A 21386-nucleotide genomic window follows, 5' to 3' on the forward strand; every position below is an offset into this window, starting at 1 on the left:
GGGGGCGGGGCCTATATAAAGGGCGGGCCGGCGGTGGGGGGGGCTCAGTCAGGGCAGCGATTCGTGGCGGAACCAGCGATATCGGCGGCAGCGACATCCCGGCCCGGCACATCCCAATTCTCGAGGCGGAGCGGGACAAGCCCGAGACCGATCTCTCGTTATGAGTCATGTGGCGGTGGAAAATGCCCTCAGTCTAGACCAGCAGGTGAGCAGGGAACCAGAGAGCGGAAAGGCCGCTCCGTTACCCGGAGAGTGCGCGTGGCGGAAGCTCCGCGGGCGGCGGTGGCGGGAGGAGGCGGTCGCGATCCCTCGCGCGGGGGCTCCGCTCCTCGATCCCCGCCGGCCGCGTCGCGAGTCCCCCCCGGTAATCCCCCCTCGCCCCCCCCATCGCGGCCTGTTGTGGCGCACTCGGTCGTTGCGCAGTTCCCGCCGTGCCGAGGCCCCGCGCTGGGCCGGGCTCCCCCCGCGGCGGTGCGTTGTGCCCGCGGCCCGGGGGGCGTTGCGGGGCGTGCGGGGCCAGTCGGTGCCGCCCGGCCTGGCCCCGGCTCCGCTCGGGCCCCGCGGCCCCCGCGCCGCGCTCGGACCCGCTTTGTGTGGGAGCGCCGGGAGCAGCAGCGGCCCCCGGAGGCCGCGCCGGGAACTGCAGCGGGGGGGAGGAGGAGGAGGAAGGGGCGGTCAATGGCCGCCATTGTGCGGGGCGGAGGAAGGGGGCACACACACACACCCACCCCACACACGGCGCTTTGTGTGACGCCCCTTCCCCGGGGTGGGGGGGCGGCGCTGGCAGCCGCCTTTGTTCGCGCTCCGGTGCTGTCGGGCCGCGGTGACGCATTTGGGCCTGGAGTCGTGTTTTTCCGCACTCTTTTTTTTTTTTTTTTTAATTTATATTTTTCTCCCTTCTCATTCCTACGCTCCCCCTTCCCCGCCCCCCCCGCTCCCCGCGCTGGGCGGGACCGATGGTTATCTAACCCCGCGGGGGCAGGAAGAGCCCCATCTGCCGCGGCCGGGCAGCCCTCGCCCTGCGCCGCTCCGGCGAAGTAGGTCATGGAGACGGTCCTTCCCTCCCTCTCTCCCGGCTCCCCCCCGCTTCCCCCCCCGCCTCACACGTGACGGGCGCCGGCAGCAGGATTAGCTGCTCCCGCTGCGCCGGGAATCCAGCCCGCAGTGCCGCACTGAGATGGCGCCGGGGCTGCGCCAGCGCCGCCGGGACGGTGTTACCCCACACGGCGGGAATCCAGCGCCGGGAGATTCGCCCATCGCTTCTCGTGACGCTGGAGAGCCGCTTTTACCTTCTGAAGAGCTTTTGTTTTTGTTTGCTTTTAAATTAAGAATCATCCTTGACCCCCGCGTTGAGGCTTCTATCAGCTGAAGTGATATTTTTTTTTTTAAGCGTTGGCTTTAAAGAGGGTGTTAAGAGGCCACCCGTGCGAGAATTTTTAACAGTCTGTCTCTAATAGCAGCACACGCAGCTTTGGATTCATTCATGTTGGAAGATGCTTCTGTGCAATTGGTCTTAAGTAAAATTCAGTTGTATATAAACACGCCTTACTTTTCCCCAGATAAGTTCATAATCTTGCCATGCAGCTGTAATAAGCTGGTTCTTCAGCTTTACCAGTTCACTGCCTTCTAAAATGAGTCCATACTGCGCTGGACTTAAAACTTCTGACACACCAGCAGTCAACACCTTTTGGAAGACTTTACTGGGAGGCTGAAGGGCTTTTTTTAAAAAAAACAAAAACAAAAAACAAACAAAGCAAAAGTATTTTCTGAAGTAATTCTAGGAAGACATCACCTCATATTTTGCGAGCAGTAGCTGCCTCAAACATGGAGACTTGCAATCTCTTTATAGTGTTATTGCACGTAAAAGAATATAAGTCTCTGCAAGTACAGTGCCTGACTGAATTGGTATTATTTGGGCTGGAGTCCCTATAGAAAAAAAATAGCCATTGATCTTAATCAGAATATGTTTGAGTGACCTGAAAGACTACTTAAAATGCCTGTTTAGCTGCATGGAGTGTGAAGCAGAAGTCCGTGGTAGTGATTTGGTGGGTGTAAGAACTCTTCTGGCCTTGTTGCCCTTGGGTGTGTGTTCCTTGGTGGATATGAAGACATTTAAAGATGATACGACGCGAGTACTAACTATCGGGAGATGTAACTGCCACTGTGTAAACAAATTTCTTTGCAGCCACAGTTTGTGGGAACACTGATTGCTTTTGATAAGCAAAAGGGTTTTTTTATATCTTAGCATAGATTTGTCATATAACATCTTGATATTTGTTTTATTTCTTATAGTTTTCTGGTCTAGACTTGAATTCCTCAGACTCTCAGAGTGAAGGAAGCTCTACAAGCAGTAAGTACATGCAAATTCTCAAGCTTACAAACACACAGTTTTAGAAATAAGGGGTTTGTAGCTGTGAAAAACAAATTTTAAAGCAAAATTTACAGAGGCTGATGGGGGAAATTAGAAAGATTGCCAGTTAAGTGTACATTGGAAACACTGTGTTTCAGATAGGACCACTTCATTTAGCATGATACAGCATGTGTACACTTCTGAAATACTTGAGAGAACTTAGTGTTCCAGTTTAATCTCAGATTTTCAGTTGCCTCTAAACTGGGACTGCAGATTGTAGTTGTAATGTGGTGATCTGTTTACTCAAAACATCCAGGGGGAGTAGGAATGTTAACTCCACCGATCTTGATTCATTAAGTAGAAACTGATGTTAAAGGCTTAAGTGCTTAAAGAAGAGGGAGGGAGTCTTCCAGGAATTCACATTCAGCTTGTGCCTGGTACATTCTGATTCACTTTACTTAGCAGACAGATGCTTCTGGATTTAAATGAGGAATGCTATTCAGAGGCAATTAGGTGTGGCTTCTGGTTTGATCTGAGCTGAACTGATAGGGATGGTGGAATTTAAGGGGAAGGACTGTGAGTGCCAGTACTTAAATGTCACAGTGAAAATCTTCAGCTGTTCAAGTATCTGGAACCAGATTAAGCCTTAATGAGTTCTGGGAAGTTGGGCTTTGTAGACACTGTAACACCCATAAATGTGTGTGACTTGGTCAGAGAAATAGCAAGACATCTGTGCCTTAAAAGCAGCTGCTTAAATGAATGTGCAGTAACTTAATCTTCAGCTCTGAGAGAATGATACCAAAGTGCTATATTAAAGGACCCTTATTCAAAGATGCTGCAAGAGGCCTCAAGGCAGATATTTTTACTAAGCAAAAGCTGTTGTTAACTAGCATTTCAAAATGTGCTAACACCACAGTCCTGTAACACTGCCTTTCTTTTGTCCTTTAGAAGGCCGATACATTCCTCCTCACTTGCGGAACAGGGAAGCTTCAAAACAGGGTATGTATCAGAAATACAGTGGCAACACTTTTAACTGGTTCTTGGCCTTCTGAATCTGTAGGAACAGCCTGCACAGGCTCAGACAGTGCTGCTGAAGGTGATTATACAGACTGCTTGACTGTCCTGTGCAGAACATGGCAACTTGATCTTCTGCTTTCAGTGTGCTGTTCTTGGTCCCTTCGCCAGGTTATATTCTAAGCTCATGATAACTGACAAAATACTATTTATATCTCTTTAACAGTTAACCGTGGCTGAACCAAGGTGGAGTGTCCCATCTTAACTTGATGAGCCATGTAATCTTGAGTGTCAGTCTGAATAGATTTTGTGAGTGCCAGTTCTTCTGCAAGTGACTGTGACTTGGAACTTGTAATCAGTTGTTTAATATGAGCAAACAGCACAGTTTCACTTGGTAAATGGATCTTTTACACAAAGACATGTTGTCCTTGTTTAGCTTCCTGCGGTTTTGATGGAAGCCCCCAAGAGTACTTGCAGAAGGAAATGCAGGATGTTGTTGAAAGCAATGCCAAGTACATGACCTATTTTGGTCACGTGTTTACACAGGGGTTTATACTGAGGAGCAGCCTTTTTATCTTCCACTTGAGTCTCTATAAACAGAACATGATACAGAAGAAAAATTTAATGGAAGGCTTCAGTGAAGTAAATTCTGACCTCTCTGTATAAGATACCAAGAGGGCAGGTGTTGCAGCACGTGTTGTCATTGTGTCTGGTGACTTGTGTGGATATGAGAGAAACATTTCCTCTTAACACATAATCACATACTGGGATGAAGCAGCTAAAACACTTTCTGCAGTCCTACAACCTAAAGGATTGCTGTTCATAGCGTGGGAGGACTTGGAGCTCACCTATTTCTAAAGCAGTGAACTTTCACAGGTTCTTTTCAATACTGCAAGAGGACAACTTCCCTTAGGAGTGGGCGGGAGGGTAATACTGAAAAAACTGCTGATAAATCCCACAGTGCTTCTGAAGCTATGTTCCTTTAAATCAGACTAGATGAAAAATGCTCCATTCTAGTCTTACACCATTTGAAGAAACAGATCAGTCTGGTTTTGTCTTGCTTTTGTATGTGCCCAAGCTAGTGGTTTTTTTCAGTGTTTAGGGGTTTTTTTTTTATTACGTATAAGAAGCATGGCCTGAAGCATCAATAATGGTACAGCCTTTTGCGAGAGCTGAATGTTTTGGGAAAAGTAAAGAGAATGGTGGGCAACAAATTCAGTGCTCTTGAAGTTCCCAGTCACATTGACCTCGAATCCAAGCAGTCTTTGAAGAAACTGACTGATAAAGCCCAGAGGAATGTGCAGTTGCTCAAAAGGAGGAAACAGCTTTAAGCTGGTTTATGAATATTTGCTGTCATATAGATTTCTTTTCCTTATGTGGTGATTTGTACCAAACTCGAGTTTTATGGATATTAGTTAATCTTGAGTTCCTGTCATGACCTGTTCTGTATAGGTCTGTCATTGTCATTGTCACTTCTTTTGTGCAAGACCAGAGTTCAGACAGTGAATTGTATTGTGTGGTCATGGGGACCACATGAAGTCCCACTCTGGGGACTTCAGACTTCACCCTTGCGAAAATGTAAACAAGTCGCGAGGCTTAAATTTGACATGTGGCTTGTTCAGTTAATAAAACTTTGGCTGCCAACTTTCCTTAGTAAACGATGAAAAATTGCCTTTAAACCTGGTTGAGCGCTGTATCACTGACCTCATGACAAGGTTCATGATCGCTGAATGGAAAAACTACAGTTCCAGTTCAGGCCCCTATTGGAAGCAAAGAGAGCATCATAAGTTGGGGGTTGTAAAGCTGAGCTATTTTGTAGAGTGGGTTGAAGTCTGTTACACAGTTGTACTTTGATAAAAGTAATGTTTGCTTCTGTTATTTACACTAAATCAAGGACGGTTTTCTTAGGCTGCATCAAAGCTGTTCTGTATTTTGGCTGCTCCTTGGAATTTTTAACAACAGATTTTTCAGAATGTAGACATTACAAGCCAGAGGCAAAAAACCGCTTGTGTGATAGTGTTTGACTGTACAACAGACTCTTGATGCAGCCTTACAAGGGTAGTAACCTGATAAAATTTTTATTGATAAAAAGTTAAACTACTTTAATATTAGTGCTTATAATACTGCTACTACAGCAGAACTGTATTTCAGTAATCCAGTACAGTTGTCTTGCTCACATACCACAACTGTACATACTTCTGTGAAAGTGTTAAATAACTACGACTGAATTCAAAACTTCGAAAAAAAAAGTTTCTTTCCTGTGTGGTGGTGTTTACACATGCTCTGGAAACAAAAGAGTGTGTGCACATGGGGTTCTCACTTTGCTCTGTAGCTGATGATGGGATCATAACTCACAGGCACAATTGAAGTTGCACAATGGCCTTACTCACATTTAAATAGGAAGTTGCTTAAGGCAGTGGACCTAAAAAAATAGCTGTGGTTTGTGTTCACGAATTCGTGATTCCAGTAGGTATTGACAAGAAGTGCTTTCTTCAGCTGACTCCTTCCATTCACCTGCAGATCTGACCATTTCTAACACTAATCTGTTGGCTTTGTAAATGGGGAACAAGGCAGTACAGAACTGCAGGAAATAACAGTCTGCATAAAAATAATGTCCTTAGGTTGTGTAATGGCGTTTTTCAGCTGTTGAAACTCAATATGCAGGGCTGCCTGGTCTACAGTGTCTTGCTTCCATGAGCTCAGCTTGATACTAGTAAAGCTTGTTGTCGTGTTATTTTTCTGTTAAACTTCCTGGAAGCTGCTCTTGGATATTTAAAGTCTAATCTGATCTATAGCAGATCAGAGAGTAGATGTTGGAACTCATCTTAAAAGGTCTCATGCAACCTGAAGTATTCTATGACTGTTTCTCCCAGTTTCAAAAAACTGACGATTGGCTGCTGCACGTGGAAGCTTTTCAAGTCAGCTGGCAGTAACTTGTGTTAGAGTGTTAGGAAATAAGAATTAAAATGCTGGTTGAGGGACAAGCATTGACAACTGTAACATTGTTCATAGGAGTAAGAACTACAAAATTGCTCTGAAAGTTGATGAACTTAGTGAATTCCAAACTTAACCCCTTTGGTGAGAACTATGTGCTGGATGGAATTATATGGGTTTTTACTTACAAAAGAAAAAAGCCTTGACATTTTAAGGAATTTTCTGATGATTCTTGCATGGTCTTGTAATCATTCTCTTTGCTTTACAGCGATGTCTGTTACAGGCATTTACGTCTGATTTTTACGTCTTAGGGCATTTACGTCTGATTTTAGTTTGCCACGTGGTGTTCTAAATCCTGACTGTGTGTTCTGCCAGCCAGTTACTTAGAATTGACTGGTATGGCCTGGACCTCTTCTATGCTGATGGGAATGCCAATCTAAAAGGTGAACTGGTAAAGCAGGGAATATATATTTATTTGGTCTAAAAGTTGCTGCACTACCTTAAAGAAAACTATGACAAGGTACCAGCTTCAGAAATGGGTGCAGTAACAAGCTGGGCGAGTAAGCTTACTTTGAAGGCTCTTTGGAGTATAAAATTTTCACTCCTTTTTGGAACTTCTGGCTTGGTAGATGATCTTTAGTACAGGGTCAGCCCAGTTTTCTCACTTTTGAGAAATTAGATATGTATATTGCTGAAGATGGCTCTGTCAGTTCCACTGCTGCTGGATCTCTTGGCAGGATGACATACCCTGACCCCAGCATTTGTAGTGTGGTTTGAAAGTTACTACTAATAAAGGGATTCAGATGCCTTTTAAACTAAAATAACTTTCTTGAGTGTTTAAGAAGTGATTATGGTATTCCTGATGTTCTGTCAGTAGTCTCTCTGTGTGAAGTTAATAATAATGGATTATTTTTGCTGTCTGTTTCAGTTATCCAGACAAATTAATTACAGTTATCACACTTGTTTTTAAAAGTTCTGTTGTGACCAGTGCATTTCTGGATTCTGGGGAGTAGAACTTCTTGTTTTTAAAAAAAGTGGGGGGAAGAGAAATAAAACGCTAAATTTTCGAGAACATCTGAAAAAGTAGGGTAATTGAGGTAGCAGAGCTTTTTTCCAAGAGACTGGGGTCTAGAACAGCCCCTTTCTTTGGAATAATTTTGTTTTGTGGTTGCTTTTATTGTCTGATGAATAGGTCTTGACTGGTTTTGTGTTGTGGAGCTGGCAAAGCATGTGCACTTACAGGGGTGACATTATTTGTTTATCTGTTCCATTATTTCGCTTGCTCTCTGGTGGAATCCTGTAGCTGAGACTGGTTGGGTCATGTTTTCAAACTTGGGAAGGTTGGACCTCTGAAACAGAATTTGTAATTTTTTAGTCCAATATCAGAGTGGTGTTTAATGATTCCTGTTTCTGCTGCCTCACAACCCCTGGTAGCTGAATAAAGGGGAGGCTTTTTACTTAATGGTGTTGGCAAACAGAAGTACTTTGTATTGTTTCTGTGAGTTAACATAACTGAGTAGGCACCTTCTGTGGGCAGGTGTAAAAATGCCCTGGAAAGGTCGAGTGTGGTTAATTTGTTGTGAAGAGCTCCATATGCCTTATTTACACATGGTACTGTTACTTTGTTTTACTCTGTGTAGATCATATTGCTTTGTGTACTTACAGTGTGATAAAACATTGTAACTTCTGGTGTGTTTCTAATGCAGGGGTAATATCATTTGTTGATCTCCACTGGAGGCCTTGTTAACCTCCAAAAATTAGAGACATACTCAAGAATGTACATGAGGCTTGGCAAGACTTAGTGCCTTAATTTTTCTTCTGATACCCATCTTGCCGGAGTAGGCAAATTAATTACTGGTACTAAGGCATGTGCAAGTTTTTAAAAAAACAAACATACTTGTCCATGAGTGAAGGACTTTCAGCAAGTTCTAATGGGTGATGAGAAATGCTTAGTCCTTCGTTGAGTAAGTCTTAACATCCATACCCCATAACTTCCCTTTTTGAAGGACTTCAGTCCTGTAGAGCTTCCATTGAAGATGTCCTGGACAGAACTTGTATTTTCTCATAAAAGCCTGGCCTGTGTAATGTGTGGCTAAAATAATCTTTCCCTTGTAGGGTTTGACAGTGGTGGCTGGAGTTCCAGACGGGACAAGGATGCGTACAGCAGCTTCGGAGCACGGTCCGACCGCGATGCAAAGTCAAGCTTCTTTGACCGTGGAACTGGATCAAGAGGAGGAAGGCAAGTACTTCTGTGTCTGAGTGGTGCATAGGAAGTCTCTCTCAGTTCTAGTGCTGCACATGTAATCTTGGTGTCAAAATTAGAGTCTAGGTGTGAATAACATGATAAGGTAGGAGGAGCCTGGGAGGGGAGGCGAGAGGGAGAGAACCTTGCCTTTAAAGCTACATGATTTCAAAGATGGGCAAACTTGCATGTGTTGAAAAATGTGCCCTGTAGTCTGCCACCAGCCACTCAGGGCAGCTGTAGAGACCGGCTGACTTCAGCATTTCACCAGAAAAGTTCCAGGTGGGTGGCTACTTCCAAAAGAGCTGTTGGGAGCACCACAAGGCAACATCAAAATGGATTTTAATTTTTTTTAATTTTAATTTCAGTATTTTTTTCTTGTTTAAAAAGTGTAGTTAATAAAACTGGGTGAGACTCTTGCAGGTTCTCTGCCTTACTTGATCAGTCTTACACACATCATGCGTTGTATGCACAAGTGTGGTGAGAGTGACCTTTATCGACTAGTAAAGCTGACGTTAGTCCTGTATCCAGACTTTTCTCAAACATGGTTTACCAGGCCTAAAACTAAACAGTTGAGGTAAGGACTTCTTCCACCTTCTTTCCGAGTCAGTAACACAGGTGAGCTCCCTCTTTATGGAATAATTATGTGACGTATAATTGAGGTATTTGGTCACATGTGTGGTGGGGGAATAAAGGAACAAATTGCAGCACTTAAAGGTTTTGTCTGGACATGGGAGACCTGTGTAAAATGAGGCAGAGGAAGGGGTGGGGGGACTTCAGAATAATGCTTCTCAGGAGGTTTAAGCAGAGCTCCCTGAAAAAGAAAATGTCAAGGACTGAGCAACTTGGCATTGCAGCTCTACTGGCAGATGACTGATTGTTTGCATTGTTACGCTTAACCAAATAAAACTGGTGATAACAAGGTTCACTGTGTTAAGCCAAACTGAGCCCTGAAGTCACAACAAACTCTCCTGTCTGGCGCAGAATAACATGACCTAGTCTGATGGCTGGGACTAATTTCTGTTCTTAGGTCAAGAAGCAAGCACAGATAGTGTGATGACTGAGTTGTTCCCCGGTGGTGTGTGTAATACACAGAGCATACGCTGCTGCATTGTTACAGCTTTGATTTTTGCATGTTGAAAAACCCCTGATACCTGGGAATGGTGGCCTGATACTGTTGCTGTGTTTAGATATGAAGAGCGAGGCAGAGGGGGTGACTATGATCGGAGCGGCTTTGGAAGATTTGACCGCGGTGGGAACAGCCGCTGGTGTGACAAATCAGATGAAGATGACTGGTCAAAGCCTCTGCCCCCAAGTGAACGCCTGGAGCAGTAAGTAATGGAATAGCATAAATTCATGTGGCAGGGCCATTGCATAATTCTAGCAAGTAAAATGCTGTCTCCTCTATTTTTAGGGAGCTCTTTTCAGGAAGCAATACTGGCATTAACTTTGAGAAATATGATGATATTCCTGTTGAAGCAACAGGCAGCAACTGTCCTCCACATATTGAGAGCGTAAGTTTTCTTAAAATCTCTTTTGTTACTGTATAATAGTGACTGTTTTGCACGTGAAACTTGATGGCTTGCTGTCTGGAGTTTATGGAGGAAAGGAAGCGCTGTCCTGCCTTCCTGCAGCTAAGCTGTTTTGCAGAGGAGGGTTGTATATGATGAACTAAGTTGTGGGAGAAGCTGTGGAAGCTTTTTCAGTTAACACTTGCAGCTTACTTTGTGACTTGTCCTTAAACAGGGGAACCTGTGAAGAAGTAGAAGTGCTTGGAGGTGCTGTTTTGCGAGCAACTGCTAAAGCATAGGCACTGTTTTGGGCTAAGCATAGTGTGCTAGTGTAGTCTGCCTTTCAGGCTTGGCTGGCTTTTTAAGAATTGCTTAGAAGGCTGGACTAAGTATCTGTGTAAGTCTCAGTAACCAGCTTTTGAGTATCTGTGAACTTCATAGGCAAGTTCTATAGGAAGAGCTGAAACAAAAGCTACCTTATAAATGATTTCTTAAATTGAAAAATATGTTATATGGTGACTGCAGGGAAGGATCCTGATCTTACTCATTTTAAATCTTGCAGTTCAGTGATGTTGACATGGGAGAAATTATAATGGGAAACATCGAGCTCACACGCTACACCCGTCCTACCCCAGTCCAAAAACATGCAATACCTATTATTAAAGAGAAGAGAGACTTAATGGCCTGTGCTCAGACAGGTAAGTTGGTAGCTCCTTGCTGCTTAGTCTCAGTAGGAGTGGGGTCTTGTATTGCTGCAGGTAAGAGGTCTGTACAGTAGTACAGCCTCCTGTTCAGTGTACAGTGAAATACCTGCAGTGTTGGAAGCTTTAGAGTCTTGCATCTGCTTTAGATGTGACTTGACTGGATTTACTGTGTTTGTCCTGAGAGAAATGTTCGTGTCTTGAACCACATTCCCTTCAGGGTTTTTGCTGAGTGATAAGTCTTTTGTAGTTAACCTCTGCTGGCTGAGGGGTGCACTCCGGTGGTGTAGGTAGTATCCATATACTAGTGCAGATATTATGGGTAATATGCTATTGATAAAGGATTTGTGCTATATTTGACAGTAACTCCTAATAATACTGATTTGTATTCTGTTAGGGTCTGGGAAAACAGCTGCATTTCTTCTACCAATACTGAGCCAGATATATGCAGATGGTCCAGGTGATGCCTTGAGAGCGATGAAGGCAAGTATTCAAAATACCCAGTCCTGGAAAAGCTGTGACCAGTGTGTACTTTTGTTCTGTGTGCTGATGTTTGCTACTGAACACAAAAGGTGGTCTTAAATGTCATAATCACTGGAAATGATAGGCAAGCTTCTCAGCTTCTAGAAGAATTTAGGTGTTTCCCTTAAAAAGTACAGGCTGTGGATTGCTTTTTTTCCTACCTAAAGAGTTGATATGCACAACTCTCAAGAAAATATTTTTTTTTGTCTTTGTTGTTGCATAAGCTTAAAAGACACTTCCCTTGCTTCAGGGTAGGAAGTAACAGATTTTACGGCTATTGTTTCTCTGCTACTCAAGTTTGGGATCACAGTGCAGGTTGTGGATACCCGGATTGTGCAGCTGTTGCTGTACTGACCCACAGCTGTACCTTGGGTATTGTAGTAGGGCCATCTTCAGATGCAGTGCTTAAGTTGGCTCTCCACCATGCCTTTTCTTTCTTAAGGCAGACTTGGTGACCTGTCTTTAATATTGCCTGTAGTAGCTGTTTTCTTTCCCACTGTGTTTGGGGTACTCATTCCAAGTATTTCTTTCCTTCAGGAGAACGGAAGGTATGGCCGCCGTAAGCAATATCCAATCTCACTGGTCTTGGCTCCCACTAGAGAACTGGCTGTGCAGATCTATGAGGAAGCCAGAAAGGTATATCTTGGAGCTTGTCATTAGAACATAGCTTAAGTAGAGTTTTCCTTGGAGCTAATTTACTTTGTTTTGTAGTTTGCATACCGCTCCAGAGTTCGCCCCTGTGTTGTGTACGGTGGTGCAGACATTGGTCAGCAGATCCGTGACTTGGAACGTGGCTGTCACTTGCTTGTAGCAACTCCAGGACGACTGGTTGATATGATGGAGAGGGGAAAGATTGGGCTGGATTTCTGCAAGTAAGTCTTGCTTGTCTGTAAGATGAATGACTTTAGAAAGGTCTAGTTAAGGACCCTAAGTTGTAGCTTTTGGATTGTCTAGTTGAGGACTGGTAACCAGTACAGACACTAGACCACAGCTTGCAGAAAAAAGTTCTGAAGAAGCTTTTTTTATTGCTCTGTAGGTACCTAGTGCTTGATGAAGCTGACAGAATGCTTGACATGGGGTTTGAACCTCAAATTCGTCGAATTGTTGAACAAGACACTATGCCACCAAAGGGGGTTCGCCATACCATGATGTTCAGTGCTACTTTCCCCAAGGAAATCCAGGTACTGTACATGAGTTTACATGCTTCCAAAGCTCATAAGGCCAAACTGATTTCTACTCTGGAAGGGAGGCAGTGTACTGATTTGATTTTTGTTTCCTTCCCTTTTTTAGATGCTTGCTCGTGACTTCCTTGATGAATACATCTTCCTGGCTGTTGGCAGAGTAGGTTCTACATCTGAGAACATCACACAGAAAGTAGTGTGGGTGGAAGAGTCAGACAAACGATCATTTCTGCTTGACCTGCTAAATGCCACAGGTAAAGGCCACCTTCAGAAAAGCGAATAAGGCAAAATTCAGATGAGGCAAATCTAATCACTCAAGTAATAACTTCTATTGATTAGGTGAATGAAAGGATATTTCCTTAACAGCCAGTGAATGTATTACACTGGCTAAATGCCAGCATTGAGTTGACATAAGCATGTCTTAGTAAAAAATGAGGAGGGACATCCTCAGTGACTTCACCTCAAAATAAGTGAGCAGAGAATTGAAACTGCCTGTTACCAGTTGGTGGAGCCAGGTATTTGTGCCCATTTTCTTCTGCTAACCTGTGCTTTAATTGTTGTTAGGCAAAGATTCCTTGACTCTGGTGTTCGTGGAAACTAAAAAGGGGGCAGATGCTCTTGAGGACTTCCTGTACCATGAAGGATATGCCTGTACAAGTATTCACGGAGACCGTTCCCAGAGAGACAGAGAGGAAGCGCTGCACCAGTTCCGCTCCGGCAAGAGCCCCATTCTTGTTGCCACAGCAGTAAGTGAAATGTACAAAACCTGAGCATGGAAGCCTATTAACTTGGCCTGTGGAATTTTACTAAGACTTTATTTAATCCTTTAACCACTAGGTAGCAGCAAGAGGACTGGATATCTCAAATGTAAAGCATGTCATAAACTTTGACTTGCCAAGCGACATTGAGGAGTATGTACATCGTATTGGTCGTACAGGCCGTGTAGGAAACCTTGGTAAGTATGACCTAGAATTTTCATAGCAGAGTTGACAGGTGTAATAACATTGGCTAAGTAGCAAATTTCAACTAACTTCATGAGAGAAGCCCAGGTGCTGCTTTCTGTGAGCAAAAGCTGGTTACTGCTGTCTAGCCAGTGTGGGAAGTAACCAGTACCTTTGGTGTTCTTATTGTCATTAAAAGGCTCTCATGCCATGTGTAAGAGTGGTGTGTTCTGTGTCTGTCAGTAAGCAGTTTGTGAGTAGCTGTGGTGTTCTCAGACTTGGCTGTAAGGAAGTGGAGTGTGGAATGGGTTGAAGTGCTGCAGTGTATTTGCATTCTGTGTAGCTAAAACTGAATGTTCACTTCAGGTCTTGCCACCTCATTCTTCAATGAGAGGAACATAAACATTACAAAGGACTTGCTTGATCTTCTTGTGGAGGCTAAGCAAGAAGTGCCATCTTGGCTGGAGAACATGGCTTATGAACAGCATCACAAAGGAGGAGGCAGCCGTGGGCGATCTAAGAGGTAACGGGCACAACTCTGGCTAAAGGTGTCTACTTGATCTATTGTGAAAGACAGCTCTGTGACTTGTTTTCAGTCTAAAAATAAAGCTAGAGGAAGACAAACTAGTGCAGTATAAACTGAGTTAAGTGCCTGTGAAGGTGACAGCTTGATGTCTGTCTGGTTTTGTTCTATCATAAGTTAACCCATAAGACTTCTCTCTTAAGCAGGCAACCAGATACAGCTGAGGTAGAATGACGTTAGCAAAAATTCCTTTAGAACTTTGTGAAAGCACTTACAGAACACATGCAGAGACATACCTTAAGCAGCTGTTTTGATGTTTAGGAGAAGGTGAAGCAAAACAGGAAAGTCATGCTTTTCTACCGTATGAGAGATGGTCATAAATGCATCACATAAACACTAAGTTAGGGTTGGACATTCTGTGGCACAGAGATTGCATTGAATGAAACATTACCAGAACCCCACAAATTAATTCTTAGTGTAACATGGCAAGTTCAACATGATCCTGCTTGAACAGTAAATTTTTGTTTGCTGTCCTGAATGCCCTTTCCGGGTTAGCACTGGGGTGTGTATGAAGTGTGCTGAGCTCAACATTGGTACTGGCTGTTGGTAATCAGTTAAGAAACTGAGTACATGAATCTCAATGTGTGCAGTGCTTAAAATGCCACTTGCTTCACTCAAGTGTGTGTGTGTGTGTGTGTTCCCCTCTGCAGCAGCCGATTCAGCGGAGGGTTTGGTGCCAGGGACTACCGAACGAGCAGCGGTTTTGGCAGCAGCAGCTCCAGCAGCAGCCGATCGACCAGCAGCCGCAGCGGGGGAAGTGGCAGCAGAGGGTTTGGAGGTAAGAGAAACTGGGCACGCAGTGTGGAGATCTAAAATGCTTGCTGGAGTAAAGCTGCTGGAAGTAATGTTTAAGTACAAGGTCATCTGATGACTGTTACGCCAAGTCTCAGCATCATCCTTAGGTCTAGGCCAGTGCAAGTTACCTGACTGATCAGTGTGGTGCTACCTACCTTACCAGCATTTTAGTTTAATGTGCATTTGACAGTACTTCTGGGTGGGTTTCTTGGATAGACAGTAGATATCTGGGCTGTTTTCTTGTGAAGGTACAAGTCTTCAGCAAGTTAATTAAGCATCACTTTCTCTTGCCTTTCATAGGTGGTGGTTATGGAGGCTTCTACAACAGTGATGGATATGGAGGAAACTATAACTCCCAGGGGGTGGACTGGTGGGGCAACTGATCTGCTTGCAGCAGATACTCCACCAAACAAGCTAATATGGAAACCACATGTAACTTAGCCAGACTATACCTTGTGTAGCTTCAAGAACTCGCAGTACATTACCAGCTGTGATTCTCCACTGAAATTTTTTTTAAGGGAGCTCAAGGTCACAAGATGGAAATAAAGGAACAAGTAGCCCTATCTTGAAGGTGGTTTTGAAGACTCTTATTGCTGTAGTCAGGATTAACTCCCCTCCCACCCATCCCCACCCAGAAACTGCATTTATGATTTTGTGACTGAGGATCATTTGTTTGTTAATGTACTGTGCCTTTAACTTTAGACAACTTTTATTTTGATGTCCTGTTGGCTCAGTAATGCTCAAGATATCAATTGTTTTGACAAAATAATAAAAATTACTGAACTTGGGCTAAAATCAAACCTTGGCACACAGGTGTGATACAACTTAAACAGGAATCACTGATTCATCCATAATATTACAAAGAAAAACTTATGCGGTAGCCTGCATTAGGGCTTTTGGTATCTGCAGATTTGAAAAATAAAACATCTTGAAGCATATCAATGCAATTAGTTTCTAATGTGGCAAAACTGTACTAAGTTAAAGTTCTGATTTGCTCACTCTATCCTGGATAGGTACTTAGAACCTGATAGCCTTTAATAAGCCATTCCAGTCATGATGAGATGATGTATGGATACATGCATACATTAAAAGCACTGTTTTTGAAGTTAATGCAAGTAAATACAGCAATTCCTTTTTCAATATTTAGGCAGATCATTAATGTGAGCTAGCCAAATGTGGGCAGAACATTACAGGGAACGTTTAAAGGTCTGATAACTTGAAATAGTTTTTAGGAGAATTCATCTATTTAGACTTTTTAAAAATGCCTGCCATAGGAAATTGAAATGGTAGAATGGCTGACCATGGCAGTGATTGGTCCTCCTTAAGGGCCTGACTGAATTTTTGGTCTAATAACGCATGCTAGTGTTGATGTTTTTTGGTCAAGAGGGTATGAACAGGAAGAATTATGCAGCAGGCTTTATTTTAATGCAGATTCACATTACTCTGTTCAAGCTGCGTGGAGATGTTAAACTGGCTTACTGTAGACTTTGTAAAATGGCTCCAGAAGAGTAACAAACAAACCTGAGATCACAGAGGTTGGAAATGTACATAAACTGCACAAGGTTTCAATTCTGCTATTAAAGTGCAGTTTTAGTCAGTTTTAGTTGCATAGGTTTCCATTGTATTTATAGTCTGTTTATGCTAAATCTGGCCAAAGATAAGTATTGTCCACCAGAAAAATGCCTCTGCCACTTGGAATTTCTGTGCTAACTTTGCGGCCAGAGCATTTAACAACTAATCTACAGTGGCATAGGAAAATGGCAAAAATCTCCTAAAGTGCAATAGATTTTTTCAAGTGTATTGTGCCTTGTTCTAAAACTTTTATTAAGTAGGTGCACTTGACAGTATTGAGGTCATTTGTTATGGTGCTATTTCAAGTCTAGGTTTAGGCCCTTGTACATTTTGCCCATAACTTTTTACAAAATACTTCTTTTATTGCACATTCAGAGAATTTTATATATGTCTTGTGTGCGTGTCCTTAACTTCCAATCTTATTTTGTCTCTTGGAGATTGAACGCAGCTTGTTTAAGGAGAAGGAAATAGATTCTAAAACTTATTTGGGACCATGGGAATGATAGCTGGGAAGAAAACTATTTGCACACGACAGATTTCTAGATACTTTTTGCTGCTAGTTTTGTGTAATATTTATTGAACATTTTTGACAAATATTTATTTTTGTAAGCCTAAAAGTGATTCTTTGAAAGTTTAAAGAAACTTGACCAAAAGACAGTACAAAAACACTGGCACTTGAATGTTGAATGTCACCGTATGCGTGAAATTATATATTTCGGGGTAGTGTGAGCTTTTAATGTTTAAGTCATATTAAACTCTTAAGTCAAATTAAGCAGACCCGGCATTGGCAGTATAGCCATAACTTTCTGATAGTAAAACAAAAATTGGCAACTTAAAATTAAACATGCCAAGGTTTTGATACACTTGTCTTAAGATATTTATGAAACACTTCTAAACACTGATGTGAAGTGTCCAGATTCTCAGATGTTTGTTGCGTGAGTTTTGTTTAGTTGTGTGTTTTTTTTTTCAGTGAATGTCTGGCACATTGCAATCCTCAAACATGTGGTTATCTTTGTTGTATTGGCATAATCAGTGACTTGTGCATTTTAGCAAGTTTTATCAGCCAGCAATATTTTCAGTTCAGATACAAGGATTCAAAACAATATGCAAGAATGGATTTAAACTTGCTGAATGTGAAAATTGAACTTCAAGTCACTGTAGGTTTAGAATTGCTTATTGTATTAGTTTAGATGCTAGCACTGCATGTGCTGTGCATATTCTTGATTTTATTAAAATAAAAAAGTTGAACTGCACAGTCTACTCATTTGTGAAGCGTCACTCCTGGTTTATGAGATCTGTAGCCCCAGCAGTCCCATTCCCGTGCAGCTCTGGAAGCAGGTGACTCTAGTGTGGTGCACATCAGCGTGGTGGCAGATGGCAGCTCAGGGTTGGAGCTGAAATACCAGCCCAAAATAACCTGGGTCCCGCAGTGCTGGGTGGTTGTGTGAGTCGAGGTGCCAGCAGAGCAGAGGTGGGACAGACAAGGAGACAACCTCCCGTTTTTTCCTACCGAGTTCGGCTGTAACAACTTAAAATCTCTGTGACCTCATACTCAGGCTTGATCCCTCAGCTGTTGAAGGTTAAGGACTTCATCTCACAGTTGTCCCTCTGAATTGCACACAGGTGCCCTGTGGCAGTAGTAGGGAGCTGTAATTTTTGATGTCATTCCTGTTCATTGTTGCTAGGTGTTAAAAAGCTGGAATGAGGTTAAGTATTGGAATATCCAAGGGAATACAGTGGAAGGAATAAACTCAGGTGTTTCCAGTAGCTTTGAAGTGAGACAAATCTTCATTTGGGCGAAAGTGATTTAGAAAGAACATGGGTTTCAAGTTAGGTGCTGAAATGGCTGTAGAAACTGGTGATTTCCTGGTAAGTAAGGGAGAGGTGGTGGAAAAAGTGATGCCTGGGAACTCTGATCCACAAAAGTGTGATACAGATGCGTGGTATGGGCTGAGGACTGGTAAAGGTGCAATCCTCCCTCCGTACAGTGCACATCTCCCTATTTGGCTCACCACCAACCAGTACTGTGTAGGGGCTTTGAAGAACAGTGGCGGGGAGGGGATGACCGTGATTCCCAGGAACAGCTTGCTGGAGCATCTGCTTTGAGCACACTGACTGTGGACCACACTAAATTTACCTGCTTTAGACTTGCATTAATTATCAACCTCATCATGCAGGGCTTTGTGTCGTCATGCTCTGTCCCTGGATGTGTGACATGCACTTAAGTTTTCCCTCCCCCGTATATCACCTTTAAATTGGCAGAAATGCTCGAACCACAGTTAGGAGATACACTGAGGGAAGTGTTGTACACTGTGGCCCAGGGCATCTGGAACTCCAGCTTTGAGTGGAAAGCTTTGCCTGTGGTGCTTTAGCTTGAGGTTTGTTCCTGGCAAAGTGCAAGTGTGGCAGGGCAGTCATGGAGCAGCCAAAATCCACTGGAGCACAGAGCTGGGATTGTAAAGGCAGTGGAATGGTAAATGTAAAGCAGTGCTGGGTGCAAAGTGAGGAAGTCTGGTCTTCATGTGTGGCAGAAATGCTCATGAAGGTTATCCTTCATGGAGACTGGAGGAAACAATTTACCTCTGGAGGTATGAGATGGAAGCTACTGGTGGAAATGGCAGGGATGAGGAGCCTTAGGACACCAAAAGTGCTGGGATAAGAGAAGCCAGAGTGTGTTCCCATAGAGGTGGGAGTCTGTATGGCAGTAGTTCTTGGCAACTGGGCAACATTATTTTCCCCACAGTAAATGAGAAAAGATTTGGGAAAGGGTGGAGAAAACATCCTAAACTGTAAAGTGAAGAAAAGGGCTGTGAGGTTAAATTATGAAAATGATTAATGATTTGTCTTTGACTAAAGCTGCATTGTATGAGGCCTTCAAAATGTGCTTAGTCAGTCCTTAGGCAGTAGATGTTTGCATATGCCAACAGTGGCAGAGGTTATGGTAAAAAGGCTGTAGTAAAATCCACTCCTGGTTCTGCCAGTGAGGTGACTGTGACCTGCACAGATAAGCAGTAGTCTTGAAACAGCATCTGTTTGACTGTGGTGAGGGGGTGGGAGGGACTTGGATTAATGTCCTGGTGTGGATTTCATAGCAGTTCAGAGAGCAGTGGGGTTACCAGGGAGGTTGGGTTACTGCTCTGTTGGGTGCAAACATGAAATCTGGGCAAGGATTGAGTACAGGAAAGGCGAGTTGCACAATCAGGTGCTCCTGAGGCTGTGGCAGTCACAAGTTGCACTGTAAACCTCATTAAAGCTGTGTGTCTGTAGCCTTCTGAGTTTGTGACTCCTCATCAACAGTGTTTGCTGTTGCTCATATTGATCAATGTGTTCATGAAAACAGCCTGCAGTTAGTTATTACAATCTGTATTGATTACAAATCCTGTTAGCTGCCAGTCCTAGCTGGAGGGGAACAAGGAGTCTGTAGTTTCACTCCTGCTGTGTTGTGAGCTCTTCCCCTTCAGTGAACCTGGCTGGGGCCATTGGAGCAGCACACAGGCCAACCTCCCAGTTCATGAGTGGATCATTTTTGATGGGAAGAAGATTGCCAAGGCTGTCGAGGTGACACAAAGTGCAGCATCAAAGCTATCTCGGTTGCTACTTTGTGTCAGAAAGCAGCAGTACAGATCCTGTCCGTGTTTCTGCCAGCCTCCCAGTTGGATGGTTCATTGAATCATTGGATTGTGCATAGCACTGCTCGTATGTAGCACTCCTGTAAGTAAAGTAGTCTGTGTGATTATCCCTTGTTCACAGAAAGATGACTCTTACCAAGCTGAAATAACCTGCTGGTGGTTAATGAGGCACGGCGGGATCAAAGCCAAGACTAGGGAAAAGCTTAAGTTGTGGGAGGGCCTTTGTTCACTTGTTGATCTACCACGATGTGGTTCTCTACTGCTGCCCTTAGTTCTTTCTTGGTGTTACTTAGGGAAGGTGTGGAAAGGCTGTTGGTGCTATGGTTCTCTCAAGTCTGCCTGTCCATTTAGGATAAGGGTGGAAGGAAATTCTGGTCTATGTTTAGTTATTAGGGGCATTGCATCTCTGCAGAGTTTTTGGAAGCAATTGAAATTCCACTCTAAATTTTGCATCTTACCCAGAGTAGGTTTGCTCTTTGTCCTGACACTTTAGGGGAAATTCACCATGCACATCTAATTTTTTTAGCAAAAAAATATTGCTGGTAGAGGAATTGCATTGTTCAAATAGATGTTCAGTATGTTCAGAGCAGAGATTACAGAGTGCCGAATCTGATTAATGATCTGTACAGGTTTCAGTACAGCGACAGCATCAAATTACGTATTTGGTGTGTTGAAAGCTTTATTCCCTCTGGTGTTTTATGCAAAGCAGATTTCTCAGGTGAAGTGTTCGTCATCAAGGGTCATCCTCTGATAGGCCAGGTCTACAGGCTTTGCAGGGAAGGCTGGAGTACAGTCTGGAGCAAAAGGATAGAAATCTGTTGTCATTATGTACTTAGACATTCGGTGCAGAAAATGAAACTATTGCTTCAAGGAGGGACCTGATTACCAGAGTTTTTTCGGTAGCTAAAGAGTTTATCTAATCTCCTTCAGTTGATGACTCATTGGAAAAGAAGCACTAGTGATAAATTTGAAAAGGAAACAGAATAAAGGGTTATGCAAAGAGAGGAGATGTGTTCCCAGCAGTGCTGCTGATCCGGGTTACCTGGGGTCAGTCACATTGTCGTGCTGCAACTGTTCTCTTTGTCTCTTGTTCATCCTGTCAGTTTAAAGACATCAACTTTTTCAGTCGGTGATTGCAGCACCACATCCAGTCTTATCTGTCATCTCACCTGGGATTTCTGGGTTCTACTTGAAACTGTAATTTGCAGGTAGATTCAGCTTAAAAAAATCACATCCCAATAAGAGCATGGGACACTTTCAGCATATTCCTTGATCATTCTACCATAACAAGAGAGATAAATGAGATTTCTGATAGCATTTCTCAAATATTTACCCTTGTTCTTTCTAACCCAACTTCCATTGTTTACTTTTCTATATTTTTGGTAAACATTTGTTTCTTCTTGCAGTCAAA

General features: G+C 43.3%; 1 protein-coding gene across 1 annotated transcript; it reads left to right on the forward strand.

Annotated features, from left to right (window-relative positions):
• The first annotated feature begins 29 nt into the window (after positions 1-29).
• DDX3X (DEAD-box helicase 3 X-linked) lies at positions 30-17599 on the forward strand. Its single transcript, XM_064646891.1, has 17 exons — positions 30-205; positions 2293-2350; positions 3299-3349; positions 8414-8537; positions 9731-9871; positions 9955-10054; positions 10614-10749; positions 11150-11235; positions 11812-11910; positions 11986-12146; positions 12311-12455; positions 12565-12709; positions 13020-13201; positions 13293-13410; positions 13763-13919; positions 14630-14757; positions 15075-17599. Exons 1-17 carry the CDS (start codon positions 161-163, stop codon positions 15155-15157), a joined length of 1959 nt encoding a protein of 652 aa, XP_064502961.1. The 5' UTR covers positions 30-160; the 3' UTR covers positions 15158-17599.
• Positions 17600-21386: the final 3787 nt, after the last annotated feature.

This window comes from Pseudopipra pipra, chromosome 2 (genome assembly GCF_036250125.1).
Source record: "Pseudopipra pipra isolate bDixPip1 chromosome 2, bDixPip1.hap1, whole genome shotgun sequence".
Lineage (NCBI taxonomy): Eukaryota > Metazoa > Chordata > Aves > Passeriformes > Pipridae > Pseudopipra > Pseudopipra pipra.

What these genes read in the sequence shown, in the direction of transcription:
- DDX3X (XM_064646891.1), top strand. Translation starts at nt 161, where the DNA reads ATGAGTCATGTGGCGGTGGAAAATGCCCTCAGTCTAGACCAGCAG. An exon ending in CCCTCAGTCTAGACCAGCAG is followed by an intron (nt 206 to 2,292) that starts GTGAGCAGGGAA and finishes TATTTCTTATAG; the next exon opens with TTTTCTGGTCTAGACTTGAA. An exon ending in AGGCCGTGTAGGAAACCTTG is followed by an intron (nt 13,411 to 13,762) that starts GTAAGTATGACC and finishes TGTTCACTTCAG; the next exon opens with GTCTTGCCACCTCATTCTTC.